Genomic DNA, 19,692 nt, shown 5'->3' with positions numbered 1-19,692 from the left:
GACATGGCTGCATCCGATTTGCTCTCTGCCCCGTGATTCCAGCTTCTACTCTCAATCTGTGCCGCTTCCCTCAAGAGGTAGGTAAGATCTGAAACTCCCCGCACCTGCCACACAGAGGCTTCCGCCAAGGTCTGTGCCACCTAATCCCAGGTGGTACTCCTAGAGGATGGCCCTGGGCTTCGTGTGTCCCAGCACAGCGCAGACATATAGGAACTCTTTTTGCAAGACTCACCCATCGCAAATGAGCTATTAGCATCCCCCATGACACCAAAAAGGAGGGAGGTGGGAGTAAAGAAGCCAAAAAAAAAAAAAGAGAAGCCTCACCTCGTTGCTCTCCAGGGAGGCCTCGCTGCTGACTCCGGGAGCTCTCGCCAGGCCCTCACTGCTGCTGCTGCTCCGCACGGCCCCAAGATGGGCACAGAAGGCCTGCTCTTCTGACAACAGTGAAGACAAGGACACCTAACTACAGTCTCATTCGCGGTGACTCCCCAGAGCCTGAGCTGTTTTATCCACAGCACTCATCAGCTCCGTGAACAGTTTACTGTGTTGTTTCATGCCGATTGCCTGGCCCGAGCCCTCTCCCCTACACACACAGGCAGAGTTTTTGACTGTTCTGTTCACTGGTAAATCCAAGCATCTAGAACTGCGCTTGGCACACAGGGCACTCGGTAAACAGCTGCCAAATGAATGATACATGTACCATAACGAAGACATTTCTCTGAGGGCTCACCAATCCAGAAGCTACACTTTTCTGGAACGACTGCCCTGGATCCTGCATGGAGACACTAGACTGGAATTTTCTCCTCTCCTGTCCCCATGCCAGATTCTTTGACTCTCCTAACGAGAGTCAGGGCTTTCTATCTCTTTTGCCCTCTCGTTCTTTCTCAACCGCTGGGCACGTTGCAGCACCAAGCCAGGGTAGGATAAGTGGGGGCGGGCACGCAGGAATCCCAAACCTGCCAAAGCCCCGAGCCAGGCAGTGCGGGGCACGGTGGGGTGGAGGTGGGCACATACCCCGGCTGCTGCTGCTGCTGCTCTCCACATCCCGGTCATTGATGGGGGAGGTGACATCCCTGTAGCAGAGGCCCCCTACTTCCAGGGGGTTGTCATCACTGCTGTTGAAGGTGACATAGCCCCGTGGAGGCACCTGCTCTGTGGACAGAATGGGGCATGTAAACCCACACGAACACAAAAGAGAAGACAAGTTCCTCCTGCCAAATGTGACTACTTCTTCTGGGACAGACCCGGCATGAAGGAAGACCCAGGGCCTGGGCAGGAAGGAAGGAGAACTGTATCTTCCTGTCCATTATCTCATCCACTCACTGCAGTAACTTGGACATACTGTTGTGTGCAGTTTGCAGGTGAGGAGACAGGCTCTGAGGGTTTGAAAGACCAGTCTCGTGTCCCATACCAAGTGCATGGTGGAGTCAGGACTGGTACTCATTCAGGCCTGGAGCCCTCTCCATCACACCAGGCTATTTCTTTTCCAAATGTGAACAGTAGGAAATGGTAAGCTGTGATTACAGACTCCTGAGCCAAGAAAAAACTATACCATTAGGTGTCCCTTTTAGCATGAAGCATTTAATCTCACACACCAGCCTTCGTGGACCCTGTGACTTTTCAACACAGGCATCTAGGGGTTTCCTCCTCAGGTCGGTCAACCCCAACCAAAAAAGCTCTGGCTGAGCAGGAAGGTAGGAGGCCCTGGACTAAAAATTAACTGCGGTGACACCAAGATATACAGCCTGTGAATGTATCTACCTGCAAGAAAACGGAGAAAGGGCAGAACGCAAACCAGAGTTTTATTCCTATTTTGCCCTGCCCCTGCCCCACAGAAAGTACACTTATTTGCACAAAACTGGCTAATGGGGCCATGGCTACCTTATTTTCTTCATATCTTTCTGTAGTTACCAAGACTTTTTATAATCAGCACATTTATCATTCAAAAAAAATTTTTCAATTTTTGGCAAATAGAATATATGAACTTACAGAAAATTCAAATATCACCAAAGCGTAGCAAGAAAAAACAAAACTCTCCTAAAGTGCCACAACCAAGAGTCAACTACCATCATTACTCTGGTGAATGTTCTTCCAGCCTTCTCTGTGGGTGCACAAAAAGAACTGTGTACAAATAGGCTTCCGCCATAGTATTACTGATAACTTGAAAGAATTCCACTTTTACAAAAGCATTTGTTGGACAGCTACACAGATTAATTACACCCTGCCCAGGGGTAAGACCCATCCTTCCTATGCCGCTACCATACCTCGGGGTGGGACAGGTAGCACAGACTCCTTAGAAGGAGCAGACTCTGCCACGCAAAAAGATAACAACTCAGCCAAATGTCCCAGAGCCATGTGCTTATGAGCTCATCAGACAGGATATGAACTGTACCCTCACCCTGTGGCAGGAGCTTGCCAGCAGCTGGGTGAGGGTACAGTTAGCCCACTCCCCAAAAATGTTGGAGAAGCTGGGCCTCCAGCTACAAACCTAGGACTCCTGCCAAGGGCCTTAGAACGGAGAATCAAATTACTCAGACACTCTTGACTGAAACATGGTCTCTGACGGAAAGTTGGTTTCTTCCAAACCCAGGCTTCAGAGGTGTACTTGCTTACAAGGAGGGCCCATCTACCCAGCCTACTAGGCCAGCAGCCTCGGCCTGGCCACTGATGAATAACAGGCATCAAAGGAAGATGTAACTCACACCTAAGTCTGATTACTTGGTCAGGCCAGAGCAAGAGAGTGAGCATCAAACCCAATTCACTCCAAGAACTGTCAGTGCCCCCCATGCTCCCCAAAATCATTGCACTTGACATTCAGGAGCTGACAACTTGAGAATGAACTAAAGAGATCTGGAAACTCAGGGTCTAGGATACTAGCCCACCAAGGGTATCATCTGACAATTCTCAGAGGGATCTGAGCATCAAATCCATCACCTGGAGAAAAGGACAAGAGTCATCCCTTGGCCTGGCCCAGAGGCACATCCATCTCAGGCTGGAAATGTGTTGAGTATTGTACCCAGGAGATGTGGCCAGAGACAGGAAGTGGGGCTCAAATGTCACACTGTCCCTGCACTAGCTGACTCACCACATGATGAATGAAATTTGAGCCTAGCTACATTTCTGCTGCTGGAGAGAAAGTTCCATTTGTAATTTTAACCAATGAAAAGGAAAATCAAAGGATAAACCCAAACACGAGAGCTAGCCAATAACTAATGTATTTCCATAATCGTCATCAATTTTGAGTTTTTGAGCAGCTACTCCCACCCAATGGCCCATATTTCAGGAGCCTGAGAGTTTTGGGTTCTTATCATGACAGAATCTTCAAATGCACTATCAAATAGCCATCAGGAATATGGAACGCTCACCATAGCCAGGCTGCTGAGTCTTGCCTCCAAGTCCAATAGCTGTGATCCTGGCCAAGGCCCGAGGCCCCTCGTGGATGCTGAGGCCCTTCTTCCGACACGGCCTCTGTCTCTGAGGAACAGGGCAGGATTCATCTGAAGAGCTCAGATCTTCATATTTTTCTGTGGGTCAAACATCGAAATTTAAACAATTTGTCCAGTGATGTATTAATTCACTAATTTTCATAGTAAACTGGAAGAAACTCATCATAATTAGTTTTCTTAAATGAAGAAGAAAAGTATGTTTCCTAGGACTTCACTTGTAAGAAATGCCACAATGGGCCAGTCCACTGCTGAGACAGAGTACAGGGACATCTGCAGGGACAGTAAGCTTACTAAACATGAGCTGAACTGAAAAAGTTTATCATGATGGGGGAGTCTAATTCATATTTCTTATTCCTCTCATCTGGGTTTATAGAATTTTTTATAAGAAGCATGTATTATGCTTACAATCATAAATTTTGTTCTAAGTTGAAATGATAAGATCCATCACTTCATATAGATATGGCAACATGACTCACAACTTCCAAGTAATTTTATATTCTCGACCTCAACCTGAACAGCTTCTTGGGAAACAAGTGCTACGTGAGGCTCTTGTGTGCTACATTTTAGGAAGTATTTCAATAGCACCCACCTGAGCTTAAATGCTCAGCATGCCCACAGCCATTACTATTTTATTGCTTTTCATCATTTTCCATATTTCATCATACCTAGAAGGCAAAATTCATGTATAAATTTGTATAAGGCTCCCATCTGATAAGATCTCACTTTGGAGCTGGTAAACCGGGTCGAAGTGCAGAAAAGCCCCTCATTATCGCTGCACACCACTGTGAGCTGGTGTTTATTACAAAACAATCCTGAGGCCAGGAAGGGAGCCGGGCAGAGCCAGGCCCTGGAAAGGAAGTGGGCCCACTCAGATGGGAACTGAGACCTCGACTGTCAGTGACTGCCCAGCAAACCAAGGACTTATTTACTGACCCAGGTTTCAAACTGGGGCCAGTGACCCAAGAGGACCACTCCCTCCTTTCCTCATTTAACTCACTTCCATCTGCTCCAGGATCTACGTCACCAGGAGACTGTGGTCCCATCCAAGCAAAAGATGGAGTCATAAAAAAATAAATGTACAAGGGAGGGGGAACCAAGGAGAAGGTGGCTCCATGAATCTAAACTTCCCAACACGTCCTCTCAAACCTGCATGAGTCAGCAAGAACCACAGACAGAATCTCACAAATCCCACACCTTTAACATGACCTAGACAGCAGAGAACGTCGCAAACTTCAAAGTTCCTGCTCCTGTGAGGAGCAGACAAACACCCCTTTCCAACAGAGTAATATCCGGCTCGCTCACCCCTATTCTCTGCAGGGAACAAAGCGGATCTGGGAAAAAACACACAGAAGAGAGGCAAGGGGAGAGAAGTGACAATGTCACCCCGGAAAGACAAAGTCCATTCTCCAGGCAAAAATACTGAAGAAGAATCCTAGTGGAGTGGAGCACAACCACAGGGAAGTGACTTAAGAATGCATGTGGGCCTCAGGGAGCAGTCAGAGGAGCAGCAGGCCTTCTGGGAGAGACACCTTCTGGAAACTGGGCAGCAAAGAGTAAAAAGCAAGCAGGAGAAGTTCAGCACCTGGTAAGACAAAACTGTATCAGAGAACACATGATGCTTGGTCTGACTATATCAAGGAAGAAAGAAAGAAGGGAAGGGAAGGGAGGGGAGGGAAGAGAGAAAAAAAGAAAGAAAGAAAGAGAAAGAAAGAAATAGAAAGAAAAGAAAAGAAAAGAAAAGAAAGGAAAAAGGAAAAGGAAAAGGAAAAGGGAAGAGAAGGGAAGGGGAGAAAGAAAGAAAAAAATAAGGCCATCCAGTAAAGAAACTGTCCTTGGACACTGGGGAGGAGGAGCTCCCGGACCAGGACTCACACGATAGCCAGGCCACTAAGCCCTGTCTGTGACATGCAGAAGCACCAGCAATCCTCACCTACATGCAAATACTCCACGGAACACACAGAAAATGAGAATCAAACACACAGCAAGTGAAAACGGCCCCTCCCTCCAAAACTCAACCAAAGAGGAATAAGCAGAAGAAAACTGTGACACTACACTCTGAACTGACGGAGCCTTCGATGGCATCTGAGACAGGAAAAACCACCTGAAATGGAAATTCAAAACACACACACGCACAAACACACCCACGCAGAATGGTGAGAAAAATGACTGTACTCGGGAAAGAAAGAGAGAAAAAGTCAAAATTTTTAAATGAAGACTAAATTACAAGGTGACCAAAGAACAGATCTGAATGGAAACTGAACCGGAAGTGTTGAAGAAAAGCACAAAAACAACCAAAGAATGAGATTAAGAAAAAAGTAAAAGGCATCAGAGAGAAATAATGGATGGAAGGCTGGCAAAATGAAAAATGACAAAAGAAAATAACCATTGAAACAGAAGAAACTTTTTAAAAGAAGAGCAGGGAAAAAACTATTTTGTAGACCTCTGTGTAAATAAGTTTGAAATCCTGGATAAAATGATTTCCTAGGAAAATATAGTTTACCAAAATTCACCCCAGTGAAATCAGAAAGCTTAAGCAGACCGATTTCTATAGAAGAAACAGACAACCTGTCAAGGGACCACTCCACAAAGAAAGACCAGATCTAGATGGTTTCACAGAGAATCCTACCAAACCTTCAAAGGCAATAGGGCACCAATGCTGCAAAAAAATTGTTTTGGAGCGCAAAAAGGAAGGAAGAAAAACTTCCAAATTCTTTTTTACGAAGCAAATATAATATTGATACCTAAGAAGACAGAAAAGCAAAATCATAGACCATTATTATGTATGAATGAATAGTCATACAAAACACTAAATAAAACATTAGCAATCAGAATATAACACCGTATTTAAGAAAAAAATACACCACATAGGATTTATGCCAAGAATGTAGAGTTAATTTATTATTAGGGAATTCATTAATATACCATATTAATAGATCTAAGGAGAAATTTCATAATCATCTCCATAGATGTTGAAAAAGCCTTTGAAAAAATTCAACACTATTCCTGTAAAAAAATACTCAAGAATATAAGAAATAACAGATACTTTCTTAACATGATAAATTATATGCACATCTTACTCTTAAAGCCAGCATCTGACTTAATGTGGCATTTCCGCTAAGGTCAGGACCCAGTGAATGTCCGCTATCTCCACTATATTCAACATCACACTAGAAGTATTAGCCAATGCAACTGAACAAAAGAAATGAAAGGTGTAAAAATCAGAAAAAGAAGTAAATCTATCTCCATTTGCAGATTATATGGGAGTATACCTGGAAAACCCTAGAGAATAAATAAATAAAACTAACTCAAACAATGAAAGGATTCAGTAAGGCAGCAGAACATAAAATTGGTATACAGACATCAATAGCCTTTATATTCACAAACGATAAGCAGTTATAGGATATTATGGTAGTGAAATCCCACTTACAATAGCAACAAAGAGAATCAAATACTTAGGCATATACTTAAGTTATATGCAAAACATATCTAAGGAAAAATTTCAAACCTTCCTGTAAGATAGAAAAGTACACTTGAACAAGCACATTCCTTGTTGTTAGATAAGACAACTCAACAACATAAAGGGGGATAGTTAATTTCTAAATCTGTCGCAATCTCAATATCAACATGCTGTTTTTAAGGAGCTAGATGAGCTGACACTCAAGTTCATACAAGAAAAAAAAAAAGCAATAGCTAAGAACACACTGAAAGAGGTAACCTATGATAAAGACTAGCCCCAGTAGATAGTAAAACATATTACAAAAAGCCTCTATAACTAAAGCAGTGTAGTTCTGGCGTGTGAATAGACAGACCAGATATAGACAGGAAGTGTACAGAACAAATGAAAATTTCACATGTGTGACAAAGGTCTCTCAGATCACTAGGTCAAAGCTGGACTTTTAAATAAATAATGCTAGGACAACTAGGTAGCCATTTGAAAAAACCATACTTTAGACTATACATGAAAATAAAAGCGTAAATGGGTCAGAGATCTAAATGTAAAAAATGAAACCATGTCACTACTAGAAGAAAACATGGGTGAATTCTTGCACATCCAGGGCAGAAGGAGATATTCTATGAATCAAAATCCAGAGGCAATAAAAGATTGATGAATTTGACTATATAAAATTAAACATTTTTATGGCAACAAACACCATAAGCAAAGTCAAGAAACAAAAACCAGAAGTTAGCCCCTTCATGGGGCTGCCCTCCTATCTCTAGGTGGGCACATGCCCGCATCCTATGTACCTGCATTCAGTCTGGCAGGTCCCACATCCTCTCCCATTAGACAAGAGGGTCTCAACCCTGACTGCACAATGGAGTCATGGGCGGGGGATGGGAGGGTAGGGACGGTGGGGCGGTGGAGCAGCGGGTAGGCCTCCAGCAGAAGGTAAGGTTGCAGAGGCAGGTACCTGGGTTCCGATAGAGACTCTTGGGCAGAGAAGGCGAGTGAGCATCTATCAATCCCACTATCTTCATGTGTCCATACTGCTTGGCCAGCATTCGGGCTGTGGCCCCACTGTGGTCTTTTGTGTCCACTTTGACCCCCTGTGACAGTTGGTAAAAGAACAAGAGTTAGGAACCTCCCCTGCAAAGCACTCTCACTTTCTGGGCTGCGGACCCAGGAGAAGAAGTGCACTGGTTTCTTACCCAGGTCTGCGCCTAGGGTACTCTAAAACCCCACACTTGGGGAGAAAGAGGTGAGGGCCTGTGTGGTCTCTCACTCTCACTGCTAAGAGTAAGTAGGGGCGTGGGGAGGGGCTTGCTGGCTCTTCAAATAAGGCAGTAATCCTTCCATTTTGCAGATGGGGCAGCTCTCTAGTTCATTCTCATTTGGCTTTCAGCTGCCCTGGGGCAGGCAGATATTTAAAATTTAAAGCAGGAGGCAGTCAGGTACTCCAGGTAAGGAAGGACAAATTCAGGCCACTGTGCAGTGCAGGAGAGCTCGTCTTCCCCCTTGCGTGTATCTACCTCGCTTCACTTCTTTTCACACAGAAAACTGGAGACAACGGATTCGCTAGAGAAGCAGCCTTTAAAAATCATAATCAGAATGAGAACCCCACTGTTCTGAAACAGAATTTGGTAATTTTTATCGTAAGCCCTAAAAGGTATTTATAGTCTTCAGCCCAACAATTCCACTTCTGTGACTCTATCCTAAGGAAATAACCGCAAACACAGAAAGCTTTTGCACAAAGATGTTTAGCACAACATATCTGTAATAATGAAAACCCAGAGACAACTTAAATGGTCAGGCGTAGAGAGTCTGCCATGTTACTGTCATAGATGCTGGTATTTACAAATAATTTGTTAACAAAGTTTTAAAAAGAACCATAGACAAAACTATATACATTCCAACTGCAGCAACATAGACAAAACAAAAAAGTGTACAAAAAGCACTATGGGAAGGAAATATGCCCAAATTGTTAATATTATTTTTAAGGAGGGACATAATGGGGTGTTTTCCCATCTTCCTTCTAAATTTTCTAAATTTACTAATATGAACATGTCAACTTTTGAAACTGGAAAAGCCCAATAAGCTTTCTATTTTCAAAGCTTCAACCACGTGATCTCATACGTGAAGGTGAGACTATTGGAGCTCAGTGCTCTGGATGGCAAATCGGCAAGAGGCAGTTAAAACATTAAAAGCACATATACCCCTCGACACAGCAATTCTACTTTTAGAAAATTAACCCCAGGAAATAAAATAATTAAGGACATACAGTAACATTTAGGCTCTTTCCTGCAGCACTGTGAAAACTGGAAAAGAAACTAAAATAGGGATTTAGTGAAAAAAAGTGAGAACGCATCTATATAAAATGGAATAAAAATGGAATACCGCCCACTGATTTATGACAGGTCCAAGTGTATTAGTAACATGAACACGGGTGCATAAGGATCATTAAGAGAAAAAAATATTACAAAACATTTTGAATAACAGGATTCCGCTTTGACCTAAAATATATATAAATAGGATGTGGTTCCATAGTGTAGCAGTTAGCACGTCTGGTTTACACGCAGAAGGTCCTGGGTTCACGCCCCAGTGGAGCCACGGTCCATGGTCTACGGCCATGCCACCCTGAACAAACTCGATGTCTGATCTCGGAAGCAAAGCATGGTCAGGCCTGGTTAGTACTGGATGGGAGACCACCTAGGAAGACCAGGTGCTGTAGGCATAAATAATAATAAACAAGAGAAAAAAAACACACACACAACAGAATAGAAAATTGCAAATTTTCTAAATTAATATATTTACATCATTTTGTGTGCAACTAAATATTAATATACTTTCCATCATTTTATCTATATTTCAAGAAGTTTATATGTTCAAATTCTTGAGAAAACAGGACAGTGCCTAATTTGGGGGTTGCCTTATGTTCAGGCTTATACAGCAGTTTTTAAAACTAAGATCAATTGACAGTCTTGGCTGAGCCCAGTACAGAGGGTGAGTATTACACTATGATCTGCATTTTACAAGAGCCTAACGAGCTTTACTTTCTATAATCCCTACTTTCCAGAGCTCTGGTTACAAATCAACTGTGAAATATTCAGCCTTGAAAGATAATTTCTAGGGGGTTGGGGGAGGGAGAATTGGATGAGGGTGGTCAAAAGGCACAAATGTTCAATTACAAGATAATAAGTGCTCAGGTGTAATGTGCAACACAAGGGCTAGAGTTAACACTACTGTACGATATATGGAAAAGTTAAGAGTAAACATATATGTGTTATCTGTATGATGATGGACATTAACTAAACTTACTGTGACGATCATTTCATGATGTTCCTAAGTCAAATTGTTGTGCAGTACCACTCCCTAAATTTATACAGTAAGTCAATTATATTTCAATAAAACTAAGGAGATAATTTCTAATTTCAGTTTGACAGAAGAAACCCAAAGGTTTCAACCCAAACAAACAATGCCATCTTCACTATAGAGTTTTAACTAGTACATTTTTAAGCCTGGAAGACTTCAACTTCTAAATACTAAATACTAAAATAATACTATTCCTTAGTAAGAAATGAGGAAGAAGAGAATCGAGAACAAGGTCCCTGAGGTGAGGGAAGAAAATATTAGAACTTCTGTGTATTTATTTATGCTTTAAATGTTTTTTGATTTTTCTTCCTATATTATAATACACATAATATATTACTAGAGAAGTACATCATCAAATTCATTGCAAAAAAATTCGAGACCGTACACCAGTATTACAGGGAGGGAGGGGGCACTCATGAGATGGAGGGCGGCTGGATCAACTCTCAGCCCCCTCCTAAAAGAGGCCCAAACACACCCTGTCCAGATTGAGCTGCTGCAGCCTGGCCCCCCTGGGAAGAAGGGACATGGGATGCAAGGAAAGCAAGCACAGCCTTCTCCTCCCCTGGCAAAGACCACGGGGTGCCACGCCTCGTCCACCTCTCCATCTCCAAGAATAGTGCCCGGCTCTGGAGGGGCAGGTCAGGAGACCAGTGGGCCCATCCCTCTGGCTCCCTTTGGTTTAAAGACCTGGCCCACCAGCCATGCACTCCAAGCCGTCCCCACCATCCATCTCAGCCAGACAGCGATTGCTTGGTAGTGACTGACACCTTTGATTCCTGATTAGTGTGCCGGAGGCAGAGCTTACTGCTGATCTCCTGAGTTTGATAACTGTATATTACGGAAGAGAAAATTGTTTTTAAGAAATACATATAAAAGTATTCAGGGTAGCAGAGGCATTATGTCAGCAACTTACTTTCAAATGGTTCTAAAAAGATTATATGTATATAGAGACTTATGAAATGTTAATATTGGGGAATCTAGCAAAGGTATGCAAATTCTCTATACTATTTTGCGATGTTTAAGTCTGAAATTATTTCAAAGTTTAAAATTTTTTTAATTTTCCAAAAGAAATTCAATACAATTTGTTTTCCTTCAATACAAGTTGCCTACATACAATCTCAGGCCCAGCAGGGGAATACAGGAACCAAGGGTAATGAGGACGTAAGGTACACAATAGTAAAGTCTCTGACTTTCCAATACGTTTTCTGTTTTAAAAATTACATAAGTGACTGTCTCTTACGAGTTCCAATTCTATCATATTTAAAGTCAGGCTCTAAACTCAGAAGTAGACGTTATGCTTTTTACAGTTCTGGGCTTTTACTCAGCTCTTTTTTTTTTTTTTAATTAAAGTTATTGGGGTAACATTGGTTAATAAGATTATATAAGTGGCAAGTGTATAATTCTATAATAAATCGTTTGTGTGCTCACAATCCAAAGTCTAGTCTCCTTCCAATACCACATATTTGACCCCCTTTACCATCTTCAACTTCTCCCCACCCCCATTTCCCTCTGATAACCACCATACCATTGTCTGCATCTATGAAGTTTTTTAGTTTTATTTGTTTGTTGCTTTGTTTTATATCCCATATAAACAACAAAACAATCCAAGTAAAAAGTGGGCAGAGGACCTGAACAGACACTTTTCCCAAGAAAACATATAAATGGCCAACAGATATGAAAAGATGCTCAACTTCACTAGCTTTAAGGGAAATGCAAATCGAAACCACAATGAAATACACCTGTTAGAACAGCTATACTCAACAAGAAATAACAAGTGTTGGCAAGGATATGGAGTAAAAGGACCCCCTCACACACTGCTGGTGAGTATGCAAATTGGTATGGCCACCATGAAAATAGTATGAAGGTTTCTCGTAAAAAATTTAGAGCTACCATAAGACCCAACAAGCCCTTTTCTGGGTATCTAACCATCTATTCTTGACTCTAGGTTATATCTTAAGGATCCTAGTTGGTGTCAGTGAACTTACCTTCAAAGAATAATTATTTGCAGAAAAGGGAACCCAAATGGCTGATAATATATGAAAAGATGCTCTGCCTCATCAGAAATCTGGAAGAGTAAAAATCAACAGGAGACAGCTCATCTGATACCATATAGCAAGTGTTATTGTGGGTGTGGGAGACAGGGGCTATAAAACACTATTGGAAGTGTGTAAACTGGGACAACTATGGAGGAAAGCAAGTTAACGCGCTCTAGTGTAGCTAAACCCACTCTACACACCAGTTCTACTTTGAAGAATACAGGCTGATCTCCTAGAGAAATCCCTTCACATGTACTTGAGAAGACAGGTAAAAACTGTGAACTCCAGCACTGTTAGGAATACCAAAGGGGACACAACTTAAATGGCTGATAAAAAAGGAATAGATAAATGCAATATATTCATACCTTCGATAAACAGAGCTGTTAAAGTGAGTAAATGACATCTATATGTACCAACACTGCTGAATGACACATACAGTCTGGTATATTATTTATATAAATTTTTAAAATATATAAAACAAGTCTATGCATTGCTTAAGGACACACAATATGTGATGAAAGCATCAAAATCAGGGATAGGAAAGGTACAGACCAGCATTTGGATAGTGGCGATCTCTGGGCCATATGGGTTAGTTATATTATCTTTTGTACTCTTTGGTATGTTTAAAGTACTTCATAATTTAAGATTCATAATTCTTGCTGCATTAAAAAAAGTGTCAGTTGGCACAACATGCTCTTCGGATGGCAATTAGGCAATAATCATCTTAAGAATGTACTTACACGTCACCCTTCTACCTTTAGTACTGAACTATACAGAGTGGGTCCCATACGAATGCAGAAATACATGTGCACAGATATTCTCCACAGCACTGTGTACAACAGCGAATGGTTGACAACGATTCAAGTCTATCTGCAGACTAAAGAAACTCTGATTGAACCCTACAAGGGAGCACTATGCCATCACAGAGAGAGAAAGAGCGGGGGAGGGAGCAAGAATGTAGCGGGGGTGGTAGGGAAGGAGGAGAGAGCTTTACAAAATACACTGATATAGAACAAACTCCGGAAGAGACAGTTAAGTTTGTTTGTTTGTTTGTTTAAAACAAGACGGGGAGCAGTCTGGGAAGAGCGACCAAGAGACTGAGGCAAAGGCTGAAGGCAGGCTCACTGTATACCTTCTGTCTTATCCCCATTTTTACCATGTAAATGTACTGTCCCCAAGTTATTTTTTAAAAAGAGATAGGATGATGATATTTTATTACTCTAAAGTTCCCACCAATAAGTAAGAAAAAATATAACTATCAATAGAAAATTGGGCCCAAAACACAAAGGGACAATTCATGAAAGAAATACGAATGGCCAATAAATATATTTTTAAATGTTCAACCTCACTAGTAAGAACAAACCAAAATTAGATGCCATTTTTTTCCCACCAGATTGGGAAAAACTTAAGATGGGTAACCTCAAGCAAGGGCTAGTGAGGACATGAGAAAATGAGCGCCTACATATACTACTGGTGGGAAGGACAACAGACACAACCTTTTTAGTGGGAGTTTGTTAGGACTTTACATATAAATTAAATATTTCCCCCATTGGATTTTTTGAACAACTTTATTAAGATATGATTCACATACATGCAATTCGCCCACTTAGTGTACAATTCAATGGTGTATAACTATCATCACAATCAATTTCAGAAAATGTTTATCACTCTAAATAGAAATCCTGTAATCCTGTACTCCTTAACCATCATCCTCTCCCCAGTCTTCCCATTCCCCTCCCCCAGTCCTAGGCAACTGCTAATCTACTTCTGTCTCTATAGACTTGCTTATTCTGGACATTTCATAAAAAAGGAAATCACAGAACATGTGGTCTTTTGCATCTGGCTTCTTTCACTTAGCATAACATTGTCAAGGTTCGTCCTTGCAGCACCAGTTCTTCATTTCTTTTTATGCCCAAATAATATTCCATTGTGTGGATATTACATACTTTATTTATCCACTTAACGGTTGATGGACGTTTGGGTTGTTTCCACCCTTTGGTTATTATGAATTACACTGCCAGGGATATTTGTCTTTAAGTTTTTGCATAGATCTGTTTTTAATTCTCTGGGGTACACACCTAGGAGTGGAACTGCAGGGTCACCTGGCAACTATATTTAACTGTTTGAACAGACTGTTTTCCAAAGAGGCTGCATCATTTACATTTATATCAACAGTGTATGTGGGTTCCAATTTCTACACATCCTCACCATCTCTTGTTTTTATCCATTGTTTTTTTCATTACAGACTTTCTAGTTTTGGTTTGCATTTCCCTGATGACTAATGATGTCAAGCATTTTTTCATATGCTTACTGGCCATCTGTATAGTTTCTTTGGAGAAATGTCTATTCGAATCCTTTGCCCATCTTTTAATTGTGTTTTTACTAGGACCTATTAAACTTAAAATGTGAGCAGCAGCAATAGAAATAGAGTATACAGAAATAACTGTATGCATGCTAAAGCTGTATGTACAAAGATATTCCCTGAAGCATTGGTTATAACTGCAAAACGTTGGAAACCTTAAATTTCTACTAATAAAGAACTGATTGAATTCATAATCAGTGAATTCACTATGACCCACACAGCTATTCCAGAAGCTCCTGATCCCAGAGATGCAGTAGCAGCCACTGGCTGGGAGAGCTGCATGGAGACTGCTTTATAGTAACTATGGAACAGATTATACATGGAATACTGTACAAGGCTCAGATGTCTTTGGTACATTTAAGTGATTTTTTAAAAGCTGCAGAGCAAATATTTAGTAGAATCCCACTTTGCAGGTATCTATTGACATACCTTCTAAGCAGAGGAAAAGTCCTGGGGTGTCTCTTTATCAAACCCAATGGGCATCTTGGGGAGGAGTAGGGAGTGGTTAAAAAGGGAGGAAGATCTTTGCCTTCTCACTCTACATAATTTTTTTAAGTAATGGGATAATGAGTGCTATTTACAGTTTAAAATAGATTTCCCATACTTTTCAAATAATAGTATTTTCAAAATTCTTACAAAAACAGGTTTCTATTTTTACTCACCACTGTACCCCTAAATACCTAAGTGCCACTCAACACTTGGTATCAATAGATATAAAATGAAAATGTACTGAATATATGAAGAGCAGTTATTTCTGTGTAGCAGAAAATTGTTATAGTTTATACTTCAGTGATATAATTCCTCATTTGCTATGACTTAAATTATAAGCTAATAAAGAGGGTCACTTACATAATTCAGAAAATACTGCACAATTATTTCATGGCCAGCAGCAGCTGCTTCCATCAAAGGAGTGAATCCATATGTTGGCTCCCTGCAAGACAGAGGCCACAATGCAATGATTAACAGAAAGAAGTTCTACCAAGGAGACACTTCCTTGCTGTAGACAAAACCAAGCTGACACAAAGTCACCCAACCTGAAGTGTAGAGGTCTCTCTCTTGCAAGAATTAATGGGGAGATGAGAAAAATTCTTATTTACACATCAGCCTCATGAACTTTTCTGGTTTCTACTTCTCTAGTTTTTGTCCTAAAGACAATTTCTCTCCCTATCATCCCTCCTTCTAATCTGTTTGTACCCACTATCTCAAATCTGCATATGAATCCCCAGCAAAAGGCTGTGGCCTTTTACTGCTCACGGAAAGCTAATGTCTTCCATCCACCTCCTCATGCCCTCCAGGAACGCCCCCAGGACTAATAATCTACCCTCTCCTTACTACATCTGGTACCTGATGCTTATTTTTGGTGCTTGGTTAGGGTTAACTCTGCACCGTCTTCAGAGTACTCCCTACCCCTCATTTCTTTCATGCTGGTCTAGAACACAGGAACCAAATTGAATACTGGAATTCATCCATTCCAAGACACACCATTTTCACATTTTAACATCTCTGAAGTCAGAATGTGTCTTAAAATCCATGGGCAAGTTGCATTTTAATTAGTAGCATTTTTTTCTTTCTTAGTGACACATAAAGCTTGGTGTGCCTCACAATGGATGACATCATCCAGAGAGCGTGCAGTGCCAGTTGGATGCTGTGTTGAAAGGGATCATCATGGCATGCTTTAGACAATATCCCTTCCAGCTTATAAAACTCATGAATGTTTTCAAAGCATTACTTCACCTGATGTATACAAAAGGTGAGGAGAGCAGAATTAGCATTTAATGCATGTCAATTAAGTGCCATTCGCTATGTTAGATATGACAGAACATGTAATTCTTCTAATAACTCTATGACATAAGTATTGCTATCCCCAGTTTTCAGGAAGAAAATGAGGCTGAGAGAGTTTAAAGTGCTGCATCCAATGTCACCTGACAGATGGGTGAAAAGGCCAGGGTTAACCCTAGGCCTACTGCACCTGGGCGGGACTGTCCCTTCTGCCCCTTTGTCTGAACCCCTCCTACTGAGGAAGGAGATTTCCTGACTCTGGCCTGTAGCTGCCTCTACAGCTGCCCTCCTCAGAGTGAGATATGACACACCCACTCCTATGGCCACTTAAGACCTGTAATCACCTCACGTTGGCATTCGCTCCACTGTCCAAAAGGAACTTAACCATCTGCTGATGCCCAGCACTGGTGCAGTGGAAGAGAGCCGTCCAGCCTTGAATGTCCTTCATTTCTAGCTCAGCACCTTGCTTCAAGAGAATACAGAATGCTTGTTACAGCCTCATCTCCTGTGCGTGGGGTGGGCGCCCTCCAGGCCATCATGCTGAAAGAATCAAAGTGATTACACACGCACGCACATCATGGATTACAGTGGTTCATGTTTCTGCCAGAGCGGCCAGGGAGCCCCTCAGGATTCTGGGCCTGCGTCCCCTCGTAGCTCACCTGGAGGAGAAAGTAGGCGATGCTCTCGTTGCCACAGCTGGAAGCCAGCATCAATGGAGTCTGCCCTTCTGGGGTCGGCACATTCACACTCACCCCCGCCTCGAGTAGCAGGTGCACGATGGTATCATGTCCAATGTAGGAGGCATACATCAGCGGGGTCCAGCCACCACCATTCTTCTTATTCAAATCTAACTCTCTCCTAAACAAACGTAAGATATGCTAGACAAGCCCAGCCGTCTCACCTGTAGGGTTTGCCAAAGCCGGCAGTGAGGCCAGGGATGCTGCTCAACATCCGACAGTGCACAGGACGGCCCCCACCACAGAGTGATCTGATTTTTAGTAGTGCCAAGGTCGAAAGACCCTGACCTGGAGCCTTGACTACCTTTCACCAATAGACCACAGTCTGCTTGTCCAGCGTTGGGGGAGAGAAAAGAGGACTTTGTCACCTAACCCTATAGAAACATTCTTGGAAAATCTGTGACTAAATAATCCTATCTTTCTCACCGATTTCCATTAAAATTCTAGAAAAGCGTTTCCCACAGGAAAAAACAAATGAGGGCTTCCCAACCCTGGATTTGGGGTTGGGGGATGGAAATAACACCCACTTCCAGAAGCATACTGCATAATTCATGCCTCCCAGCCTTTCCTCTTCCACAGTCCCGCCTCCAGCGGAGCTAACAATTACCAATCAATCCACACAGCTTGTGCCCCTCGTAGGTTTACACACATTAAGCCATACCAGACACTTATTTACCATTCACTAGCATCTTTTGACTCTGGGATGCCCACAAAGCCATTCCGGAAGGTCCTGATTCCAGAAATGCAGTAGCAGCCACTGGCTGGGAGAGCTGCACAGAGACCATTTCATCCTCACCACCCAAATCACTACTCATTGATGGAATGCTCAATTCCAAATGGAGAGTGGGGAGCCATACTCTGAGCAGAGCATCCCTGAGGCTCTCTCACCTCCCCTCAGCGCAATTTTCCCTTCTCCAACTCCTTGGGTCCCTAGTCTGTCTTACTGTGAGCAAGCCTCAGGCTCAGCTAGTGTCACAATCCCATCTAGAAAACAAACACTTCCCTCTTCTCCTCCGTGGAGCCGTTCTGGACTGTGCATTTTACCAGCAAGCCCAAAGGCTTAAAAGCCCAAGAATGCCAAAGGAATAGTTATATCTGGGGTCTTGGGGACCTCGTGAGGGAGATGTGCTGCCTACGTACCTGGCTAAACATTCTCAAGGCCGCCTGATACAAGAGTATGATGGATTATCCCTCACCATAGTGCACTTAAACTTGACTGGCCAGGTATTTATAAGTGATGGCTATGACTTGGGAACCGGAAACCTAATGCTTCCACGAGGCTTGGCTTTGGCACCCCAGGAACTGGAAAAGACATATATAGGTATGGATATAGATTGTTTCTCTAAGTTATCAATGAGAAATGGAAATGTGAGTAAAATGTGTGGAAGACATAAGGGAGTGGAAGCAAGGAGATGAATTCTTTTCCAAAAATTACAGTAGGTATCATATTGTACTATGAACAAGACATAGCCAAGGGCCACTGCTGTTGTATCGGACTTAATATATGTATAAGATTAATAAAAACAGTATGTGTGCACTTAGTTCAGGTGGCAATCCTCCAGAGGGGCAGAGGGACCCTGTTGCTTCCCTCTCTCTATGGCAGAAGCTGGAAGAGAGAGGAAGGCATGAGGGATTAAAATAAATCCCTTGAGAAAAGAAGGTCATGGAGAATCACCTTCTATCTTTATTTTTGTTGAGCATTTCTGCAATTAGTAAAATCCATAAAATTAATCTGGTCAAAGTATGGCAGAAATGTTTCTAAGCCTATGAAAAAAATTTAAAGCAATTTTTTCTTCTTAGGAATAAAAACTGCCTCCCTCAGCTGAATCCAGCATAAATCAATATTGACAACTGCTCGAGATTAGCAAGGTTAATCTAGGCCATATGTATTAAACATCTACGACTGCATGCGAGGCCCTGTTAGCTTAGTAATATCTCTATATGGGAGCTGAAGCCATTGAGACAGTTTCTCAAAACTAAGGAGGAGAAACAATTTCCCAAGATCTCTTACCGCTGCACACATTCCTTCACCACTTCATACTGGCCGATGGAAGCAGCTGTGTGGAGATCCAAGGGGACGGCCAGCTCCTCCCAGCTGACCTGTGCACCCAGCCCATGCCACATGGACAAGCTGCGGGTCAGGAGTTCCGGTTCACTGGCTTCATCGCTGAGCTCCGACATCACTGTGGAGGGAGGCCCAGGGGATAGGTCTTTCCTTCCTGGTGGTTCCAAGGAATGAAACAGAACGGTCATACCCCTACCTGCAGTAGGCAGCTATGTCACTCTCCTAGCAGACTGCTACCCAATGCAGTCAACTTCTGGGGCTGACTTAGAAGACTTTTTGTATGGTTTAAATATTAAATATTATGAAAAAGAAGAGCCTATATGGTATATATTTTCCTTCACCAATCTTTACGCCCCACATTCTAGGAATAGAATTCTCCAGAAACTCAAGAAGCCTAACAATCTCCTGGATGGGGAGTAAAGAAATGCCAATTGGGTCAGTGAACCAAATCAGCTCTTG

The 19,692-nt window shown here is 42.3% G+C and overlaps 1 protein-coding gene and 1 pseudogene across 6 annotated transcripts in view; one reads left to right on the top strand and one right to left on the bottom strand.

Moving 5' to 3' along the window:
* The window catches only part of ANKS3 (ankyrin repeat and sterile alpha motif domain containing 3), a 29,020-nt gene that overhangs the window by 7,041 nt on the left and 2,287 nt on the right, over positions 1-19,692 (bottom strand). For 4 of the 6 annotated variants that reach the window (XM_025048235.1, XM_025048234.1, XM_006913855.3 and 1 more), the window contains exons 2-9: positions 19,180-19,387; positions 17,091-17,289; positions 16,776-16,897; positions 15,502-15,583; positions 7,856-7,991; positions 3,366-3,524; positions 1,015-1,152; positions 325-434 (exon numbers count right to left, since the gene is read on the bottom strand). In XM_025048235.1, the coding sequence (XP_024904003.1) occupies positions 325-434; positions 1,015-1,152; positions 3,366-3,524; positions 7,856-7,991; positions 15,502-15,583; positions 16,776-16,897; positions 17,091-17,289; positions 19,180-19,349 (1,116 nt within the window). In that variant the 5' untranslated portion in view covers positions 19,350-19,387. Of the gene's footprint in view, positions 1-324; positions 435-1,014; positions 1,153-3,365; positions 3,525-7,855; positions 7,992-15,501; positions 15,584-16,775; positions 16,972-17,090; positions 17,290-19,179; positions 19,388-19,692 lie in introns of those variants that run through there. The other 2 variants (XM_015591181.2, XM_025048237.1) reach the window with 2 other exon arrangements.
* Positions 9,502-9,616, top strand: LOC112481638 (annotated as a pseudogene).

This window comes from Pteropus alecto, unplaced genomic scaffold, assembly GCF_000325575.1.
Source record: "Pteropus alecto unplaced genomic scaffold, ASM32557v1 scaffold44, whole genome shotgun sequence".
Classification (NCBI taxonomy): domain Eukaryota; kingdom Metazoa; phylum Chordata; class Mammalia; order Chiroptera; family Pteropodidae; genus Pteropus; species Pteropus alecto.
The sequence above is the reverse complement of the archived record's forward strand: the minus strand, read 5'-3'. Positions and strand labels throughout refer to the sequence as shown.